We start from the raw sequence: 20816 nt of genomic DNA on the forward strand, positions 1-20816 counted from the left end.
GACTCGTCAAAATCATAGAGTGAATAAGAGAGCTAGAAAAGGAGCCAAGTCCTCTAATTTCCTACATGTAAATCTTATTATCCTCTTTACTTGGATAAAGAAACTGAAGTTCAGAGTTGCTAAGGACATGCCTTACATCACACTGTTCACAGATGGCAAAGCCTGTATTCTGCCCCACACCTAGCTAGTTTCAAATCTATACTACATCATGTGATGCTCATAAGCTGGCTCGTATCCAGTTAGAAAATGAAGACCCCAATTTGCTCAACACTTTCTGTAGGACATTTCCTTCAGCCATAATGCACAAGTAACCATGGGATAATCCAGAGGTTTTCTGACATTTCTATAATTATCTAATTTTCTTTTATAAGTTACTGTAAAAGGTGACACTTAAAAGTGGTAGGTAATACAGAAACCTCTAAAATTTTTTTTTGTTGTTACCTACCTATTAACTCATTTTGAATTGTGCAAATAGTTAAACTTGCAGAACCCTACATTCCTTCGGTATGACCAATTTCATTATGGGAGTTTTCTTTTTTGTTTTTTTTAATAGACTGTATTCTTTTAGAGAATTTTCAGGTTCACAACAGAATTGAGCAGAAAATATAGAGTTCGCACATAACCCTCCCCACCCACACATATATACTCCCCTACCCTCAACATCCCTCATCAGTGTGGCATATTGGGTACAATTGATGGGCACATTATTATCAACCAAAGTCTGTAGCTTACATTAGGAGGGAGTTTTCATACAGAGATATAAAATGTGAATGGAGGGCCTACTGTAAAGCACAGGGAACTATATTCAGTTTCTTGTGATGAGCCGTAATGGAAAAGAAATTGAAAATACATGTATGTATGTATGTATATGCATAACTGAATCACTTTGCTGTACACTTGAAACTAACATTGTAAATCAGCCATGCTTCAATAAAAAAATAAGAATTAAAAAAAAGTCAGTAGAACATTTTACCCTAAATGTATTACTATTAAAGATAAATTCTTTGACTGTCCAACTGTGGAAGTTAAGGATAATTGTATTTTGAAAAATTATATTTATCAATTTTTTGAAAAAAAAAACTGTAAAATATTCAGAGGAAGTTTCTGTATAACCTCTCTTCACAAACTAGCACATCAAATAGTTCTATGTAATCAGAATCACTCTGGCATTTAGAACTAGCGCACAGAAGATTGCCTTTTCCCATATGGATGATAGGAGATCTCTTTGTCATTGAGATATTCACAGTGCTGTCTGCTCATGTTTCCAATACACTTGTAAACAAGGCACAGTTACACATTAAAGAGAGTGATTCCCTAGTGAAAATCAAAATCTTTCTCATTATTATAACACAGGTGGTCACCCAAATGATCCATAACATGCTAATATAGAGTTTTTTGAGATTATTTTAGAAATAGAAATGCAAAATTTAAACATTCTCGGAGGACTCATGTCACATATGAAAGCATTTCTTTTCAGCTATCAGTGCGTTGTCGTTTTTTTTTTTTTGACACTATAATTCTTAATCTAACTCAGCCATATGATTTAGAATAATTTTTAGAATTTATTTAGAAAGTTTATACAATGCATGTAAAATTTGATTATGTTGAGTTGATCTTTTAAAAAGTAGAGCAGAATGTCATTTAGTCTTACTGGATAAGAATATTTCAAGATCAAGCACCGTGTTTCACAATCACTAGAAAGTAAAGTTCTCTACATGCGCATTTACTAAGAAGAGCAGCTAATTATTAGCAATTTCTTAACTAGAAGAATGGTCTGAATCCTAGCCTCTACTACTCATGAACTAAATTTACATGCTTTTTTATGCAAATTTGACAAATATGTATTAATTTATTAACGGAAATTAGAGCTTTCACCTTCTTAATAGAGATTCTCAGAAGGCTGTAAGGCATTTTTCCTCTTTAAATACAATATGCAGAATATTAAGGGCATAAGAACTATCAGAATGCATATGGAAATTTTACACCGAATACATACCTAGGAATTTATAGCAGCAAATCGTTGTCACACCCTTCAAAGGGTTTATCTTAGGAGGATACACATTTATACTAAGGATGATGCCATTGCTCTAAACCACTGTTTCTCAAACTGGGGGTCATGGTCCCTGGGGTTCCAAGGACATAGCCTCAGATTCTCCATTAGAAAGTTTAAAAGTTGCATTGTATTTCCAAGGTAATCTTAAAAATTTTAATACCAGTGTATTACAGATCATCTGAGCGACCAGCTCCTAACTGAGCACTGTCAAGAAATTTTATGCGTCTGTCCTCATCTGTGTTTTCCATTCATTAACACCAGGTAACACCACTCTAATTATCATGGGTTAATAAGGAAAGAGCACAGATATTTTCACACCAAATGAAGCCAAGTAACGACCTGGCCCTGCTGTCTCAAGGTTTCCCCAGGGGACTGAAGGGATAAAAGTATGGGGGAATTGAGTCATCCCCAGGCATGCGATAGCATAGCAATGCTGAACTCCAGAATGCCTGGGATACAGCGGTCAGCACTATATTCTTGCTGGGAGTCTCAGCTCAGTTTCAGGAAAATATCGCCTGTCAAGTTAAACTTATGTAAGTAATCGGAATTACATTGGTTTTGTCATTTGGTTTGACTTGAGTGTTAAACCTTGTGGTGGCTTTATAGTTTTATCAGTGCTATAAATCCAAGGATTTTACCCCTAGTTTTATGTTGGTATACATCTAAATAGCATGACAGTAAAAAGTAATTTAAGACAACACTAGATGGTCCATGAGAGTTTTTCTTTTATAATTTTTTATTTATTTAGTTTTAGTAAAAGTGGCCCTTTCAAGAAACAGTTCTCTAAATGTTTTGGACCCTTTCTTTAGGTATTGCCTCTACTGTGCATTTCTTTGACTATTTTCAATAGCACAAGTCTTTCTCTCTGGTCACGGTTGTGTTAAGGTCATCGCAGCAGGCATTTTGCATTTGCCTGCCTAGCATCCGTGAAGCCTTCTCTTGGTGACTGCCCCTCTGTTTTCTTTCAGAAAGGTGCCTCATCCTTCCTCTATCCCATGGCCTAGGGCTGGACAGGGGATCCAAAAGATGGAATTTGAGGCTAGATGCAGAGTGACTTAAGGACTGAAAATAGCCGAAGTTCATTTATCCCAATGGTGGAGGCCCAAAGAGGCTATTACTTCCTGCTACTCTATTCCCTGGTTTTGCCTGGATTCTGTCCTTTCCAATATTTGCCAGTCAGCAGTTGCTTAAATTCTGTGGCCTAAATTTACCTTTCAACAAATCCCTTTACTTTCATGAATTTAGCCAGAGTTGGTTTCTGTTAAAAGCAACCATTGATGGAGTTGTAAGAGTGAAGTCTGGAACAGAGGATTAGTGATACTGCCAGGATGTTTTGTTTGGGGTCAATGAAATGATGGAGAAATGCTATGTGTGGCACCGATTGGGGCTTCTTATCTGTCTATTCATTCTATAAACACTATTGAAAGGAGCCGAGGGGCCGAGTGGCTTTAATGTCAAATAGAGCTGGTTCTTTGACTTACCAGCTGTGTGACCTTGAGCATGTTACTAACTCTCTAAGCCTCAGTTTCCTCATAGATAAATTGGGAATAATGACAGTACATACCACGCGGTATTGCTGTTAAGGTTAAATGAGATAAGATATATAAACCATCTAGTAAACATTCAAAAAATAAAGATTATTGTTATAATTCTGATATGTTTTATGAGTTGGTCATTGAGCTACATGCTGGGGCTGCAAAAATAATAAAAGAAATTAAATCCATTCATATTCTCTTTGGAAAAACATTGACTTTGTTTGAAGCTGTACACTGATATTCTACTTCAGGTCGGAAGCAAGGAATTAAGTGCCCCCCCAAGGAAATGCTTCATGAATAGTCAAGTGAGGATGGATAGAGAAGAGACAGTGGCCAAGGAATGACCGAGTAGAGATCCGAGACTGAAAAGTGACGTAATGTGATCCAGCCTGTGAAACATAAGGGGATGGTTGTCATCGCTGTTTTATTTCTGGCCTTCTCTGTGGGATTATTGAACTAAGGGACAACACCCAACTGTAATTTATATGAGTTCACTTTATACTTAGAAAACAGACCCTTGAAACAGGATTTGGGGATTGGGTTGTGTGTCTGTTCAAGAGGCAGAGAGATTACTTTCTTGACAGGGGTGAGGGGAGTAGGGGCCATGGGTAATTCGTGGCATAACTGTGTAGCATCAAGGAGTGCAGTGCAGGTGGAGGGCAAGGCGTGCAGAGATCAAGTGGCAGTGAAACTTGGTTGCTATGGTAATGGCAGTATTTGTAAAGATGGTGTGGTCACATGGCTTCTTCTGAGAACCCTAGGTGAAATGAGAGAAATGAAAGCTATGGACATAGGAAGCACACAAGGAACCAGAAGGCCTCCGCATAGCTTGGAAGGCATTCTCCATCTTTTGTGACTTCTGTGTCGATGCAGCTGAGGGGTTAAGGATGGTGAGTTACAGCGCCAATTAAATGCTTAAGCTTGCTAGGCTTCTTACCCTAGGGTAAGGACACTGGTGGGGCTGGAGTGGGACATAAGCCGTGGCCAGAAGACATTAGGACAAGGCTGAGAACTTTGAACCTGTAAATTCCTCTTAATTCCTTTGCCAGCAGAGGAAAGCTTACCCATCTCCCCACTGGAGGAAACAAGCCTTCCTCTCCTAAAAGCCTTTAATATGGAAACACCCGGTGATTGCCTCCCAAACTTATGTCACCACTCATTGCCTCTAGGCCTGTAAAAAGAGTTAAAACCCAACAGAGCCCTGATGGAGAGTCTTAGAAGAGAGAGTTTGTATATCGTTACAAGATGTCACTGATAGGGGTTGGCAAGAATCTGGGGGAGCACAGGTAAGAGTGGATTCGAAAGGTGTTAGACCAAACAGGACACCAAGCTCTTCTGGCTTGGATGTATTAACACTGGAGCTCTCCTGCAGGATTCCAGATTTCTTGTGTTGGCTTTAGTGTGCTAAATTGGCTGATCAAAATCTAGACTCAGCCGTGGCGTGGCAGCCTGGCGTATTTTCCAAGGTGTTTGGAATATATATTCCACCCCATTCACTCAGTCCGAGGGTCTGTCAATTCGCTTGCTCTCTATCACAGCATAGTTTGGAGAAATAGCGATCATTTTGATATCCCATAGTAGATGGAATTACGCTCATGGGACTTGTTGGTCAGGAAGTAGAAAATTCCTTCAATGTCTTTGCCAGCATGTGCATGACCCAGCATGAAAAATTAACCCCAAGAGAAATGACGTCTTTGCCATCTTAGTGAATTTCTAGAGTCCAGCGATCTGAGTGAGTATTTGAGGATATTCCTTCTACAGAGAGAGACATGTTGTTGCACCCTTCCCTGCTCACCGCCAAGAATAAGATATGAAGCTTGGTGAGCCTTTGTGGATTTTGGAGGCATAGCCCATCTGGGGAACCCACAGGGTGCCACCTGGAGTGAGAAGTGGCTCTGCAGCAGGTTGTGACCCCACCTGCCCTGCCACTGAAGCCTTGTGATCCAGCAGAACCAGCTGTAGGAGAAAATTTCTTTGGAAAAAGAAATTCCAGTATAATAAAAATAAAAATTATTTTTATTTTCTCACTTTTATAAAATAATACATAGTTATTAAAGAAATTTTAAGAACACAAATATGGAGAAAGAAGAAAATAAATCAACTATAACCTTACAACCTGTATAACTGTGGATCGTACCCTGGTGGATATCTTCCCATATCCTCCTGGCCTTTTTCTTTTTTTCTTTAATGCATGTAAATACCTTTTTTTGTCTTCAGAAAAGCTGATCACCCAGAACACAGAATTTTGTAACTTACATTTTTATTAAGTATATTGAAAATACTTGTTATTCTTCAGTAACAATATTTTAAACATCTGTTTCATGTTTCAATGTATAGAAAACTCTTCTCTTTGGAAGTTTAGATTGTTTTGTTTCTAGATATTATGATAGGTTTTGCTAATCAACATATTTAAATTTTTGTTCTGTTAAACTAATCCACAACCTAGAAAAGAAAGAAAACGCTTATCAAAAAAGTAACATATCTTTAAATGAAAAAATATTAACATGGAAAGAAATATATATACATTTTATTTTCATTAAAATTTTTTTTGTTTGTTTTGTGGGGGAGGTAATTAGGTTTATTTGTTTATTTAAAGTGGAGGTACTGGGGACTGAACCCAGGACCTCGTGCATGCTAGGCATGCACTCTACCACTGAACTACACCCTCCCCCCTATATATACCTTTTAAATTGGGGAGAAGTTTTACAATAATGTTAAACTTCCTGAACTTAATTATGCTTCTGTGATTTAGGTGATTAGTTCAGAAACATTCCACCAGCACTGAGCAATGTCTGGGACAGAACCACATGTAAAATCTACAGATTACACAGGTTTCCTCTTGGTTTTTTTCCCATATGACTTACTATCAAATAGCTGTTCTACTTTGATATCCTGGTTTTGGTTAACTCTGCCTAAGAACAACTTACCTAATAGTTGACCTTTATTTTGTATATTTTATGATGCTTTGACATCTTGGGGAGGTCTCGCTAGCTAGGGAGAGACTGCCCCTCCCACGGTGAGCTGACTCCTAGAGAGAGCAAACGACTCTCCTGTGAGTGGAACTTTCATCTGCACACTAAGCCATCCAAAGACCCTATCCCCTGTCACCTCCTTTACTTAAGTCACACAAAACCAATATTTCCCTGCCCTAAATCAGGGACTAGACAACTGGAGACCACCCTTACAGCCCACAGCCCTACAAAATTATTCAAATTATTCAATTCAGAGCTTGCTCAAACTTGCCAATCCTGTCTCATCCATCCCTCCCCTCAAAAACCACAGTAAAGGCTCTGGCCATACTTTCTCCTTCGCTTCTTAACCGTAGCATTCTAAAGCTTCCTGGGGACCCAATTCTGTGCTTATCCTTCGCACACTCTCCCAGTTTACAGCAACATCCATGCAGGGTTGCTGTGCATCTGAGGTTTTAGGGTTGCCCAAGCCCTGAGGCTCTGTACACTGTGTGGGCAAAGATTTTTTTTTCCCATAATACAGAATGCCTTTTGTGTATTGCAATTTATTTTTATTTTCCTTGTTTTTTAACTGGGTCTTCATGGTTTTTCTTTGTTCAAAAGAAGAAAACAATCTATTATTTTGCCTCATCATCTTTGAATAGTTGCATGAAACAAGGGGCCTCCTGGATTTTATGTGACGAAAATATGTCTATGGCCACCCAAATGCGATTTTTATGCAATGAGATTATTGCCTACCTGTTTTCATTGTAAAGTTAATTCCCTGGTTGGAAGTAATGGTGAGAAGGAGACCATGACAGTAACTCCATAGATAGTGGAGCCAGCAGAAGCACTGTGAATAAGGAAATCAATCCAAATGCAGAATAAATATACATTCCAGTGAAAATACGTTGTTACCTGGAGAAAGGGGTCCAGTGTAGTTACCTTCCCTTCAGAGAGGTGGATGGTTCACCCAAAGAATGGTGATCTCAAGGTTGGGCACTGCTGCTGGCAAGCTGGGTACTCACAATAACAGTAGCTAAGTCAGTTTTGCCAAAGCAAGTTCAATTTTGTGGAACTGAGGCATTACCTCCATTCCTGCCAGCATGGGCCCTTTGTTCCTGCATCCTTTGAACAGCCATGGAGTGGCTGGGGAAGGAAGCTGCTAGACCAAGTCATCTTTCCCACGTGATAACTCAGAGTGTTCTCCAGGCTAGGAACTTTCTGCTGAGCATTGACATGGAACAGAAATATTCTCATACTCTAGGCCCATTCAAAATGTCTATCAATATACCTTGTCCCCAAATCTGTCTGCGATCTTCAAATTTTTTTCTGACCAAAACTCTGACTGTGGGGTCATTCCATTAGTCTTTTCCCATTATGTGAATTTAGATTAAGGTCAGCTGCATGGAACAGAGAAACTCAATGTAGAAAGAAGTTTATTACTTAAAGAAGTCTTGAGCTGGACCACCCAGGGTTATCACTGCCTCATCTTTTTTTTTTTTTTTTGATTGAAGTATAGTCAATTATGAAGTGTCAATTTCTGGTGCACAGGATACTGTCCCAGTCATACATACACATACATATATTTATTTTAATATTCTTTTTTGTTAAAGGTTATTATAAGATATTGAATACAGTTCCTTGTGCTATACAGAAGAAATTTGTTTTTTAATCTATTTTTGTATATAGTAGTTTATATTTGCAAATCTTGAACTCCCAAATTTATCCCTTCCCACAACCTTTCCCCCAGTCACCATAAGATTGTCGACGAGTCTATTTCTGCTTTGTAGATGAGTTCATTACAGTCTTCTTTTTCCTTTTTTTGAGATTCCACATATGAGTGACATCATATGGTATTTTTCTTTCTCTTTCTGGCTTACTTCACTTAGAATGATGATCTCTAGGTCCATCCCTGTTGCTGCAAATGGCATTATTTTGTTCTTTTCTATGGCTGAGTAGTATTCCATTGTATAAATATACCACAACTTCTTTATCTATTTATTTGTCAATGGACATTTAGGTTGCTTCCATGTCTTGGCTATTGTAAATAGTGCTGCTGTGAACACTGGGGCGCATGTTGCCTCATCTTATTTAGGCATGATCCTCATCTCTTGCTCTAAGATAGCTTCTAAAGTTCTAGACATCATGTTTACCTTCTAACTGGGGAAAGGAGGAAGGGGTGGGGGAATAGCAAACTTTGATTTCTTTTATAAACTTTTCTGGAAGTGACACATGATGTTGCTGCTTGCATCTCATCATTAATCACATGTCCACATCAAGCAATGTGCCCAGTTGGAATCACTAAAGATGAAGGGAACAGTGGATTTTGGAAAGCAATTAGCAGGCTGCCATATACATAAATCAAATGTTCCTACTTAGGTAATATCTCTTTCCAGGTAAAGTAGATGGGTAAAATCTTTCCCATTGTCCTTCAAGTCCACTTGGGTGTAGGGGTGAGGAGGAGGCTGTAACTCCAGAGTCTACTTCTAGTTGATGTTAATGTTATTTGTCATTTTATGTTTCCAGATACCCTTACTATGTTACAAAGTACTTGATCAGTGTGATGACCTATTAGATATTAAGATAGTCAAGGTCCCTGCAAAATTAGTTATGTTTCAAGCTAGGGGGCTGAAGTACACCTGAGGTGCTATCATAAAAGTATACTGCTTTCCTTGCCAGATCAAAGAAACTTAATCTGGAGTTTTTAATTTATTAGGTTTTTGCTGGCACCAGCAAATTACAGCTTTCTGACTGTTCTTGTAAACCAAATTTTACTGGAACACAGTAATATCCATTCATTTATGGGTTGTCTGTGGCTGCTTTCATGCTACAATGGCAGAGTTGAGTAGTTGAGACAGATACTATTTGGCCTGGAAAGTCTGAAATATTTACCATCTGTGCCCTTTATAGAAAAAGTTTGCTAACTCCTGGATTGGAGAAATAACTTACGTCAGTAGCTGCGTAACAGTTTCCAGGGGGCTGTTGGGTTTGCTCACATGTGCTTGGACAACTACAAATGCTGTCTCCACCTGATTTAACATCAAACAATTCACTGTCATTTCCCCAGAATTAATCTCTTTTCATTCAGACATACTGGACATATCAATGGACGTGTGATAGGAATCATCCTCTTTCCTCACATACAAAAATTAGTTCATGATGCCTCCAATCTTAGTAATTTCTCAGAAATGCAGAAGTGCTTTTGGTTTATAATTTTAGAAAGGAAGGGAAACTCTTGAGGTTCTGCTTGGTCTTGTCTGCTAAAATAGTTCTTATCCCATGGATTGGGAAGCCAATGCTAGTATTCTTTAGTTGCTGAGGGTATCTGTATTTTCAGTAATCACGGATGGTATGGCAGTCTCATTGGACCACTGGTGAGGTGGATAAGGTTGAAAAAAAGGTCAGCACATCTTACGTCTTCTGTTATCTCTACTGTGATTGGTAGACTGCAGTGATAATCTGGGAGCTCTGGGAGTTGGAATTACCCTAGATTCACTGTCACAATAGTTTTTCAAAGTTTTGGTTATTTCCCTTTCTTCCTAGTGCATGATTATACTGATGAATAGCTAAAGGTCCCTTTGGAGAAGAGTCAGAAGAAGAGTCACAGTACTTGTAGTGTTACTTCTGGTTGCTTCTTTCCTCAGTGGAACCCAGACTTTTCTTTGCTGACTCTGTGAATAGATTCAGGACTGAAAATTGGGCTAAGTGTTGCTACTCTCAAGCTACTCTTAGGACTTGGTCTTTTTTATTCAAACTAAGTAGGATCTTGGCAGTTTAACTTTATTTTTTTATTCCAGGGACCAAATGTTAAATGAAAAGTTTCACATGGATCAGACCACTTTGATTACAGTGATGACTTTACTGTCTATAATAGCAGGAATGGGAGGAAGGTAAGGCAAGCAAGATGCCTAGGACACAAAATCTAAGGAGGCACTCATGGTCAGGGTAACGGGTGCAGAGTCCTTCACTGGTGCAACCTTGAGAGTAAATGCCTCCTTAAATTTTGTGTTTTATGTGTCTTGATTGCGTCACCCTAGCCTTGGTCCTGTATAATAGTAATCATGTGTTTCTACTTTACCTCTGATGGTTAAGTACTGCTTCTTTGTTTCCAGCTTCTCTAATATATTGGATTCTTTCATTCCTGTTGATATTGAAGAGGCCATTTCACTTGTGATGTCTCCCTGGCTGTCCTGAATGTGTCGTGTGCTTTCCAGATCCCCACTTTACTGCAGAGAGACACTCATTCCACCAGTTGCTGGGAGTGTTGGTAACTGAGAGAGGTCAGCTGAGTTGCTCTCTAAGAATTGCATTCAGTTGAAGAAAGACACTTCATCCAAGGTCATGCCTTTCCCTGGGGTCAGCCTTCAAGGTGAATTTGGACACATTGCTTCAAATTTGGGCATTCCAGCTCCAGGACTCTAGGTGGGATTGCATTGCAGCTCAACCCCTCCCTCTGCCTAATTCTCCTGCCTTCACTCCCCTACAGATGTCCATCATGAGAACATTTACCAAGAAACTTTCTGCATGCAAATCTCCTCTTAGGGTATGTTTCCCAGAGAACCACATCTGTGACAGTTGATGCCAGGTGTGGTTTGAGGAAGCTGACCCTACAATGAGATTTTGGAGCAGGATCACCTGCCAGCTGACTGGCACTGAGGACAGGATCACTGCTGGCAAGTGGAACACTGATCACACCTGGTTTGTAACGATGCATTCATTAAAACGTTCATCACTGGCATATTGGGATGCATACCAATGGAAAGGAATTTATTGGTGGATTGTGGAAAGGAGTGCAGAGGTAGGGGCAATACCACTGATGTTTGAGAAATTTGGTGGAAGTAATAATTAGAAGAACTGTGGAATTGGATGGTTATTCTTGGGGAAAATTAATGAAATAGAGTAAGATAATAAAAAACTGAGATATTATTAATTAAAGGTTAAGTATGAAAGACAGAGGGCCTTTCTGGCAGCATATAAGTTGGCTCTTCTTGCAGCTGGAGGGCAGAAAAATCAAAGGATCAGCCCTATTCAGTAGATGTCCTCTAGCTTTAAAGAACTGGCAAAAACCCAACGCCACATTGCCTGTATTTTGTTTGTACTTTGAGTTTCTCTCCAGAATCCACAGCGAATTGTCATCTTAGAATCTATCACCTTGGTGCCCCCTCAGTCTTCCAGGCTGGCTCAAGCCAGAAGAACCAAATACTTCTCCGGGTTTGTCCTATTTGGTTTCAGTTTTTGGCCAGGGACTCATACCTCTTTCCTAGGTATGACTCACCATTTTAGGGTCATATGTTGTAGAACTGTCTACTAGCATGGTAGATTGTTATTTTAATGGCCACCAATGAATCATGCATCCTATACTCACTCCCTTATGTATCGCCTTCCCACAGTGACTCTGGGCTTGGCCGTGTGACATGCTCTGGCCAATGAGACATCAGCAAATGTCAAGAGACTTGATATGTGTTCTTGCTCTGGGACTTGCAATCTTGGGTCGCCTCTGTGTCAAAAATCCAGGCCATCTTGTTGGAGAGGTTGTATAGATGAGGCCTGAGACTTTCTAGCTGGTAACCCCAGCTAATATCCAGGCATGTGGGTGATGCCATCTTGGGTCTTCCAGCCCTAGATGAACTTCCAGGTGATTGTAGTCATGTGAGAAATCCTAGATGAAGAATACCAGAAGAACCACCCAGCTGAGCTCAGATGCAGAATCATGAGTAAATAAATGGTTGCTGTCTTAAGTCATGGTAGGCCTTTATGCAGAAACAGAAAACAGACATATTGGCTATTGCTCAGAGAAGTTATGGCTTGGGTCAGGGTTATGGGTTGGTCATACCCCCAAGCACAAGGCTGTGGATTTAAGAATTAAAAAAAAAGCACTCTCATGTTCATTACAGCATTACTCACAATAGCAAAGATACAGAAACAGCCTAAATGTCCTTCAACAAATGAATGAGTAATGTGATATATACGTGTATGTGTTACAGTGATTATACAGTGGAATACCATTCAGCCATTAAAAAGGAAATCCTGCCATTTGTGACAACATGGATGAAACTGGAGGACATTATGTTAAGTGAAATAAGCCAGGCAGAGTGTATGCTATCACATGTGGAATGAAAAAAAAAAGCAAATTCCATAAAAACAGAGAGTAGGATAGTGGTTGCCAGGTGTTGGGGGGAGGGGGATTAGGAGATGCAGGTCAAAGGGTACACCTTCAGTTTTAAGAAGAGTAAGCTCTGAGGATCAAATGTACATTCTCGTATTGTACACCTGAACGTTGTTGAGTAGATTTTAAGCATTCTCGCCACACACGTGCAAAGTGATAACCTATATGAAGTGAAGTATATGCTAATTATCTTGATCTTGGTAACTATTCCAAAATGTATATCACATCATGTGCACTTTAAATATGTATAATTATATTTGACAAATTCTTCAATAAAGTTGGGAAAAAGAGATGACCAATTCTAAAAATTAAACAAAATGAAAGTAATGATGTAGATTTTTCACCTAATACTTTTGTTAAGATCTATCCCTGGTACTCTCCATGAAAATAAGAAATAGCATAAGACAGTTTCTATATTGGAATAACATATGCATACAGAAGAGATGCTGTCTTTCAAGAATATAGACTTATCTATGGTGTAAATTAAACACGTAAAGAGGATCCTATGGAGTGAAAGGAATATAAAGAGAGCAATGAAGGGGAAAAGTTAAAATAAAACAAGAATGTCATACATTGATCATGAGTGTGCCAAGAACTGAGGCTATGGTTAATTAAAAAATTTGCATCTGAGGTTAAAAAAAAAAACCCAAAGTGATTCACTAGTACATGAATGATTTGCAGTTTGAGACAATTTGTACACTTACATACACTTGCATACAAGAAATTGCCCAAGTAGAAAGCCATTTCCATATCTTACATCCAGACTTCCAAGAGTCTTCAAGTCTTCAGGATTCAGGCTAAAATAATCCTTACCATTTTCCCCAGGCAGTCAGTAGGGAAAAAGCCCACAAAGACTGAAAAGGGGATGTTTTTGTAGGATGGATGAAGAGAAAATGAAAAAATTTACTGTCAAAGGAGTTACCAACAATTGAAAAGTAACAATGTTAGCTTGATGGAACAGTTTTCTCTACTAATGTCTGGACGAAATTTGATGTCACAACATGGTCACCAAAAATACGTGAGGGCAAATGTCAAGAATTTTCCTGATGTTTTCCTCATGGCATTCTATTCTATTTTAGTCTCATGCATCAGCTATCCAAGATTTAATACCTCATGGAATGTACTTGCTGGAAAGAAAGAAAAAACTTTATCTCACTACATTGCACAAGGTAGTAACACAAATTTTCCTCACCACCTTGAATTCCTGCTCATAGCATTACAAAAGATAATGTAATAATTTTTTAAAAGGATACTGCAATATCTTAGCAAGGAAAATAATCAAGAATTAGGTATGAGTGATGAGGTGCTGCTATATTAATGTGTTAAGATCTCTTGAAGTTGGTATTTAGGATCGTTGCCTTCTATATTGTTTGCACAATCATAAATCCAACATGATGATATCTGAATGTTTAAAAAATTATTCTGGAAGTTTATGTATATGGATTTATATATATATATATATATATATGCTAATTTCTCTTTGAATTATCTTTTTCCTTTAACTGCTTTATTTGTCTTCTAAATTTTGTTTTATTGCAAATTTGCACTCTTTGGATTTATCATTGGTGAGATAAAATTTCAAGTGCCTCCTACTATGTCATTTTTGAAGGAGGGAATACTGATTAAAGAAAAAAAAAATCCCAGCCCTCATGGGGTTTATATTCTAATGGATTAATGCAGATTAATTTAGAGTTTAAACTCTTTAAAAATTTTTTTAATAAAAAAATTTTGGGGAGAGAGGCAAGTAGATTTATATACACATATTTTTAATGGTACTGGGGATTGAACCTAGGACCTTGTGCATGCTAAGCACGCACTCTACTACTGAGCTATACCCTCCCCACTAGAGTATAAACTCTTTAATACTGTGATGTAATAACACCAGGAAAATGATTTCTAAAAGATGTTTTTGAAATTTGATATATTTTTATCTTGATAATGTTTTTCTTAAATATAGCACATTTGACTGTTATAACATGATTATCACATAGATTTAAATATAGCTTGGGTCAAGTCATACCCCCAAACAAAACAAATGGATGTCTGATATGAGAGACTTAAGCAAGAGAAAGTCCACTGTCCTTGACACACTAGATATTTAAAAAGGTTTATTGAATTCGACACGAGCATTAAGCTCTGGGCCTGACATTTTTATGGCCTGGCTACTTAGTCCACTAGGACATTCTACTCTGTTCTCATTATTTATGATAATATCCACGATCTAGACATTAAATACATTCCTTCCAGTACAAACCTCTTTGTGCTCCCATACAATTTGTGTTTGCTCCTCTTCACCTTCAAAGTCCAGCCCCTTTGCACAGCCACTTCTATTTTTTCCTTTTTAAAAATCACTCTCTGATTTACCCTGTCTCCCCTTGCTCCCTTTAGCTTGAGTTCCTGGGGAAATCGTAAAGCTGGGTAGGGCAGCTGTGGGGCAGCAAACACAAGCCCTTGTTCTCTTTGCTTCACGATGTAAAGGACAGGACATCGAACAAGCTCTTGTCTCAAGCTCACCAGGAAACATCCGAGTTTGGGAATTCAGGGCCAGTATCAAAGTGATTGCCACAAGGGTTCCTCCAAGGAAGCCACTATTTCGAAACATGATTAAGTAAGATCTGTTATGAATGGACAATAGGTAACTCCAAACCAGGTATGCATAAGCTGTATCATTTCGGGTTTTGAATTCATTCTTTCTTTCCACAATGAATTTATGTAATACTGGTTGAACACTTATTTGGCATAGTACTTTTTACTCGTCAGTGAAAGGAATGTAATAACAAGAGCTGCCATTTATTTATTTTTTTATTGAAGTACAATGTCACAATATATTACAATGCGTCAATTTCTGGTGTACAGGATAATGTTTCGGTCATGCATGTACATACGCATATTCATTTTCATATTCTTTTTCATTTTAGGTTAGTACAAGATATTGAGCATAGTTTCCTGCCACTTGTTAATTTCCTACTATATATGAAGAACTGTCCGTCTATTTTTGCCTGACCCTTACTTCTACAACACCAGGACAAGATCACTATCTCCATGTCAGAAGGAGAAAACTGAGGAAACTGAGGAAACCGAAGGGCAAATTGGTGAGGACACAATCTCTGGACATATCGTGAGACTTCTCAATGGGTACTGTTCCCACAGGATACACTCTGAGGACTGAATGCCCACCCAGACTGCCTCCTGGTAACTGGAAATAAAACTGAGTATGATCACAACCACGAGGGATGCTGGGGGCACTCAGATTGGAGAGGAGAATGTTGCTGAGGCTTGGGACTGTTAGTAAAGCCTTAAGGAAAAAAGCAGAGTCCAAGAGAGTAGGATGCAATTGCTGTGCATTTTGCCCTGAGGAAAATTCTCTAAAATTCCACTTTACATTTTTATGCTCCTTCTTAAAGCCTTTTTGAAATGACATAATGTACAACTAAATAAACCAATTAAATGTAGTCAGAATGGGTATGCATGAAGTTGAGGCACTTACACATTTTTGTTTGATTTTTAAAAATGGTTTATATTAAATACCCTGTCTATAAATCAATGATGAGAATTTTTTTTTTTTTTAAATTGAAGTGCAGTTGATTTAGGATGTTTTTAGTTTCTGGGGAATTTTGTGTGTGTGTGTGTGTGTGTGTGTGTGAGGTAATTTATTTATTTATTTATAGTGGAGGTATGAAGGATTGAACCCAGGACCTCGTGCATGCCAAGCACACACTCTACCAGTTTAGTTATACCCTCCCCATCTGGGGGAATTCTTAATATAGCTTGCACATCCTAGAAAACCTCATGCCAGCACTCAGGTTAAATCACAGGTGAGTTCTAGATTTTTCAGAAGTGTTTCCAATGTCATTTTATCTCCAAATATCTCCAAAGAAATGAAGAGAGATTGTAGTTAATGGAAACCTAAGAGGACAGTTATACAGAAACAAATCTGACCATAAAGAGAGAAATCTGCTAGAGCTGCACTTTCAGAAGGACACCTCAAGGCCACATTTAACTGCATTTTCAACTGAAATTGAATCATAAGTTTAAATATAAAAATTATGTAATTGCTATTATTTATAGTGCTGGCAAATACTGTATATAAGAGGAAGAGAGATTAATTGAGTCCCTGCTAAGGCAAGCTAAAAACCTAGAGGCAAGGCTTTAATTTTTCGCCTTTCATTGCTTTCCCCTCTACATTTTGAATGGTTCCCTCTAAAAGATCAATTATATGTTAAAAATAAAATCTCAACGCTCATTGAATGACAGAGATATTCTTGGATTATGTGTACTATTCTTTCATCTTTTCTGCCTCTAGGGGGAAGTGTGTTTTCAACAATTCTGTCCCCAGAAGATACTTTCTTTGTGGGCTGCAGGCTACATAGGGGGATTCTTCATTGTGACTCCAGGGCTGGCTTAAAAAGAGAGGAGATTCTCTTTGAGAGCCTTTTCCTTTGGCAGTTGATGCCAGGATTCTAAGGAAGAAGACCATAGTATGGACTATTACAAATGGTGGAGAAAACTTCCTTCTGATAGCATTTCTAACACATTGCAAAGAATCACCTGTTGAGATTCCCTATATAATGCGGTCTTCCCTGGTGACAGAGGAATACCATATAGACATGGCTTCATTTCACAGAGCTGAAAAACAGGGAGTTGAATACTTTATAGAAAACTTGCCCCTTTATTCTAGTAACTTGAAGTTAAAACAAATATGGTTTGTGGATATTGATGAAAACATTTCTAAATTCTATAAAAAGTTCACTACTTTCTGTAGTATGACGTTTAGGGCTAACATTGCCTTTCATTAGGCTAATTTTATTTTATTCTGCAGCATGTCCCTGTAACTTTCTTTTGTTTTCATTCAGTAATTGTAGCCAGAAAGTATGAACTCAGTGAAAAGGTTAGTAATCTTTTGAATGTTAAAAAAAAAAAGCTTCTTTCTTTTTCCATCCTAGTGTTTTACAGAATTGAAAGGAGCAATATTTAAAAATAGAGTCCAAGGGATGAGCTGTTTCTTGGTTTGATTCATCTTTATGATTATGATGCTGCAAAAATTATATTATAATCTACGAGTAACTTTCTATGCTGCATACTTTCAAAAGTTAGCTACATATAAAATAAAATTTTGATATAAAGAATGTTACTCCTTAATGAAATTTATCTTTGTTCCCAACCCTCTTTTGTATGGTGTAATAAATGGGTGGTACATTAATCCAGTTCTATTTACAAATATCCTTAGGGGATGAAGAGGTGTTTAAGTACGCCATTTATATTCTTTGGCCTAGATTCTTCACCTAGAGAGTGAAGGGTCTCAGGCTAGGTGACTTCTAAAATTTTTCCAGCCCTAGTGCTGGAGAACTCTATGATTTTCATGATATCTGCACACATTTTCAGCTGCCTGGGAAAAATCTAATTTGATGGAAAGTGAATAAACTTGTGATGTTAAATCCAAATACATATAGTACTTGGTGGGTCTTCTTATAATCTTGTGCCTATTTTCATTTGAAAAACTTTCTTTAAAAATCCCCATTTCTATAAAGTGAGTAAGTCATGGGTGTGTAATGTAGAGCATAGTGACCTTAGTTAATAATACTGTATTGCATATTTGAAAGTGCTAAGAGCAGATCTTAAAGTTCTCATCACAATAAAAAAATTTTTGTGTGTCAACTAGACTTGCTGTGGTGATTATTTCACAATATATACAAATATCAAATCATTATGTTATATCCCTGAAACTAATGTAATATGTCAATTATACCTCAATAAAAAAAAATCCTAATTTCTGCTCAATGGAAAAATGTAAGGGGTGCTTTGAGCATCATTAAGAGAGGAAACACTGACTTTTCTAGTTTTTCCGTCTAGTTTGGGGGCTCTTCCCTTCCACAGCTACATCAGTGCTCTTGAGTGACAGAGTGGAAGTTGAGACCTCTTATCCAAAGGTCACCGAGAGGCTGCACTACTCAAACGTAAAGGCACTGCCCTGCCTGTGACCTCTGGCGCGGCTGGGCAGCGCCTGGAAGGGGAGAGGCGTTCACACCCGGTGCCACTGAAACCCCAGACTTTCCGACTAAGCCCACGCTACGCAGTGTGCAGAATCATATCGCCGTTGGCCAGTATTCCCCAGACACAGGGCATAGCGAGCAGTAATAGTAAACCCTGATTCCGTCCAGTCTCCTGGCAACCAGTTTCCAAATCCATTAAGACTCTTGGAACTTAGGACTTAGCCTGTTGTTTCTCTCTCTCTTTCTCCTTCCTTTTTTCCTCTTCCTTCCTCCTTTCTTTTCTTCCTTCCTTCCTTCCTACTTCCCCTCCCTTCCTTCTTCCTAGGATTTCAGGATTTAACCGCTGTGAAGCTCTAAATCTCAATTTCCAGTGTGTGCATCGACTACACTCTTTGTGAAATTTAATTCTATAGATGCCTCTTTTGCTACTGGTTAGCATTGCTAATAACACAAATGAAAGTTTTCGTAGCAGTTAGAAGGCCCTACCTGAAGATTCAGGGATCATAGTGCATAATCTGAACTCTAAACACCCTGGAACACGAAACGTTACTCATAATTACATTTACGGTGCCAGAAAGAGCGATAAGGAGGGTGCTGTTGACGACGATGAGCGCTGATGGCCAAACTTGCTAACATCTCCGGAAAACCCCAATTTGCCTTTTCAACGTCACAAATGAGAGCGATTGCTCTTTGGGGCCTCAGCGTCAAACAAAACAAAAGAAAAAACAAACAAACAAACAAACAAAAAGCAAACTCAGCGTCTGAGGAGGTGTCATCGGGGATACAAGTCGGCTGCAAGTTCCTGCCGAAAGAGGGCGTTGGTCTAAGACTAACATAAATTTGTGGACACGGTTGCCTAGTCAAATGAAAGACTATTTTAAAACATTTTCAATTTATTTTAAATTGCGGGGCTTAAGTGTCAGAATTCTCCCGTCCAATGTAGCACGTTCACATTGCAAATGACCTCGGTGTGTTACCACTTTCAGAGGATTAAGTTCCATTCAGACCTTCCCTGCAGCGCGGCGGACTCTGCCGAGGCTCTCGGGCCACGGACTTCTCCATGGCCGTTTCCATCCTCGTCTCCACCGCTGTTGTGGCCGTGACCCGTGGCAAGACTGGCTCTCGGATGCAAGACCTTTCTCGGCATTGCAGAACCCGGAGCACAGGGTCTCGCGCGCTGGGGGAGCAGAAGCGGTTGGATTTCTGAGCTCACAATTTGGAGAGGAGGACGCGCCTGCACCCAGGGGACCTTCCGCGTAACGCTTTAGGAGGAAGGTCTCTTTATTTAGTTACCTGGTTTAGCAAACAAAGCCCAGAGGACGCCTTGGAGATGCTCTTCAAGCTTTCTAACACCTTCAGAAGAACTGTTCTCTCGCCTTTGAGAGCAACAAGTTTCGCTTTTCTGCTCGCGCCTGTGGAGGTGTCGGTGCACGGGGACACTGGATTCCTGGCCGTACAGCGGCTCCAGCGCGAACTCGCGGGGCCCTGGGAGAGGAGGACCGCGCGGGGCGGGGGAGGCAGGGGTGCGAGGACGCCCGGGCTAGCTGGGCGTTCAAGGTCCCCGACCGAGCTGTCTGCACCCGGACCTTGGTCCCTGTTCACTGACCTTGCGCCAGGGGACCGGGAAGGTCGAGTGCCCGCCCCAAGCTGGCGCGTCAGGAGGGAATGTGGCCGGAGTGAGAAAGAGGTGAGAGCCAGCAAGACCTAGGTTTTTTTTTGTTTTTTTTGTTTTTTTTTTTTTTTGCAACGAAACCACCAATTTCTAGGACCACCCCCTTCCTCTAATCCTGTATTGTTTTTTTCTCCGCCGTTTGTGTATACCTGCGCGCATTTCTTTACTTTCAAACGCATTTCCATTTTCAAAGCCAGGAGCTATAGAGAGAGAGAGCTGCCGCGTGCGGGGCCAGGGAGAGACGGGGACCACGGTGGCGGTGTGGCGCGGTGGGGCTCCCGCCCGTGCAGACGTGGGCGACTGCGGCTTTAAGGAAAAGGGCTGGCGGGGAGTGGGAGTTAGGAACAGGGGAGGGGTGGGAAGAGTAGGGGTGCGGGGAGGAGCCCTGATGTAAGAATGTTAATGAGAGGCTCCCCCAGCCCAGCCCCCACCACTCCCCACCCCCACCC

General features: G+C 39.6%; 1 protein-coding gene across 1 annotated transcript; it reads right to left on the bottom strand.

Moving 5' to 3' along the window:
• Positions 1 to 19570: 19570 nt before the first annotated feature.
• On the bottom strand, positions 19571 to 20748 carry LOC105087046 (uncharacterized). The gene is made up of 3 exons (XM_064479883.1): positions 20517 to 20748; positions 19989 to 20107; positions 19571 to 19872 (listed from the first exon to the last, which is right to left on the bottom strand). Exons 1-3 carry the CDS (start codon positions 20524 to 20526, stop codon positions 19678 to 19680), a joined length of 324 nt encoding a protein of 107 aa, XP_064335953.1. The 5' UTR covers positions 20527 to 20748; the 3' UTR covers positions 19571 to 19677.
• Between the last annotated feature and the right edge of the window lie 68 nt (positions 20749 to 20816).

This window comes from Camelus dromedarius, chromosome 3 (genome assembly GCF_036321535.1).
Source record: "Camelus dromedarius isolate mCamDro1 chromosome 3, mCamDro1.pat, whole genome shotgun sequence".
Lineage (NCBI taxonomy): Eukaryota > Metazoa > Chordata > Mammalia > Artiodactyla > Camelidae > Camelus > Camelus dromedarius.

Bases quoted from the DNA above. Each gene is read 5' to 3' on its own strand.
- LOC105087046 (XM_064479883.1), bottom strand. The intron at 19,873-19,988 runs GTAACTAAATAA...CTGCTCCCCCAG, and splicing joins GGCTTTGTTTGCTAAACCAG to CGCGCGAGACCCTGTGCTCC.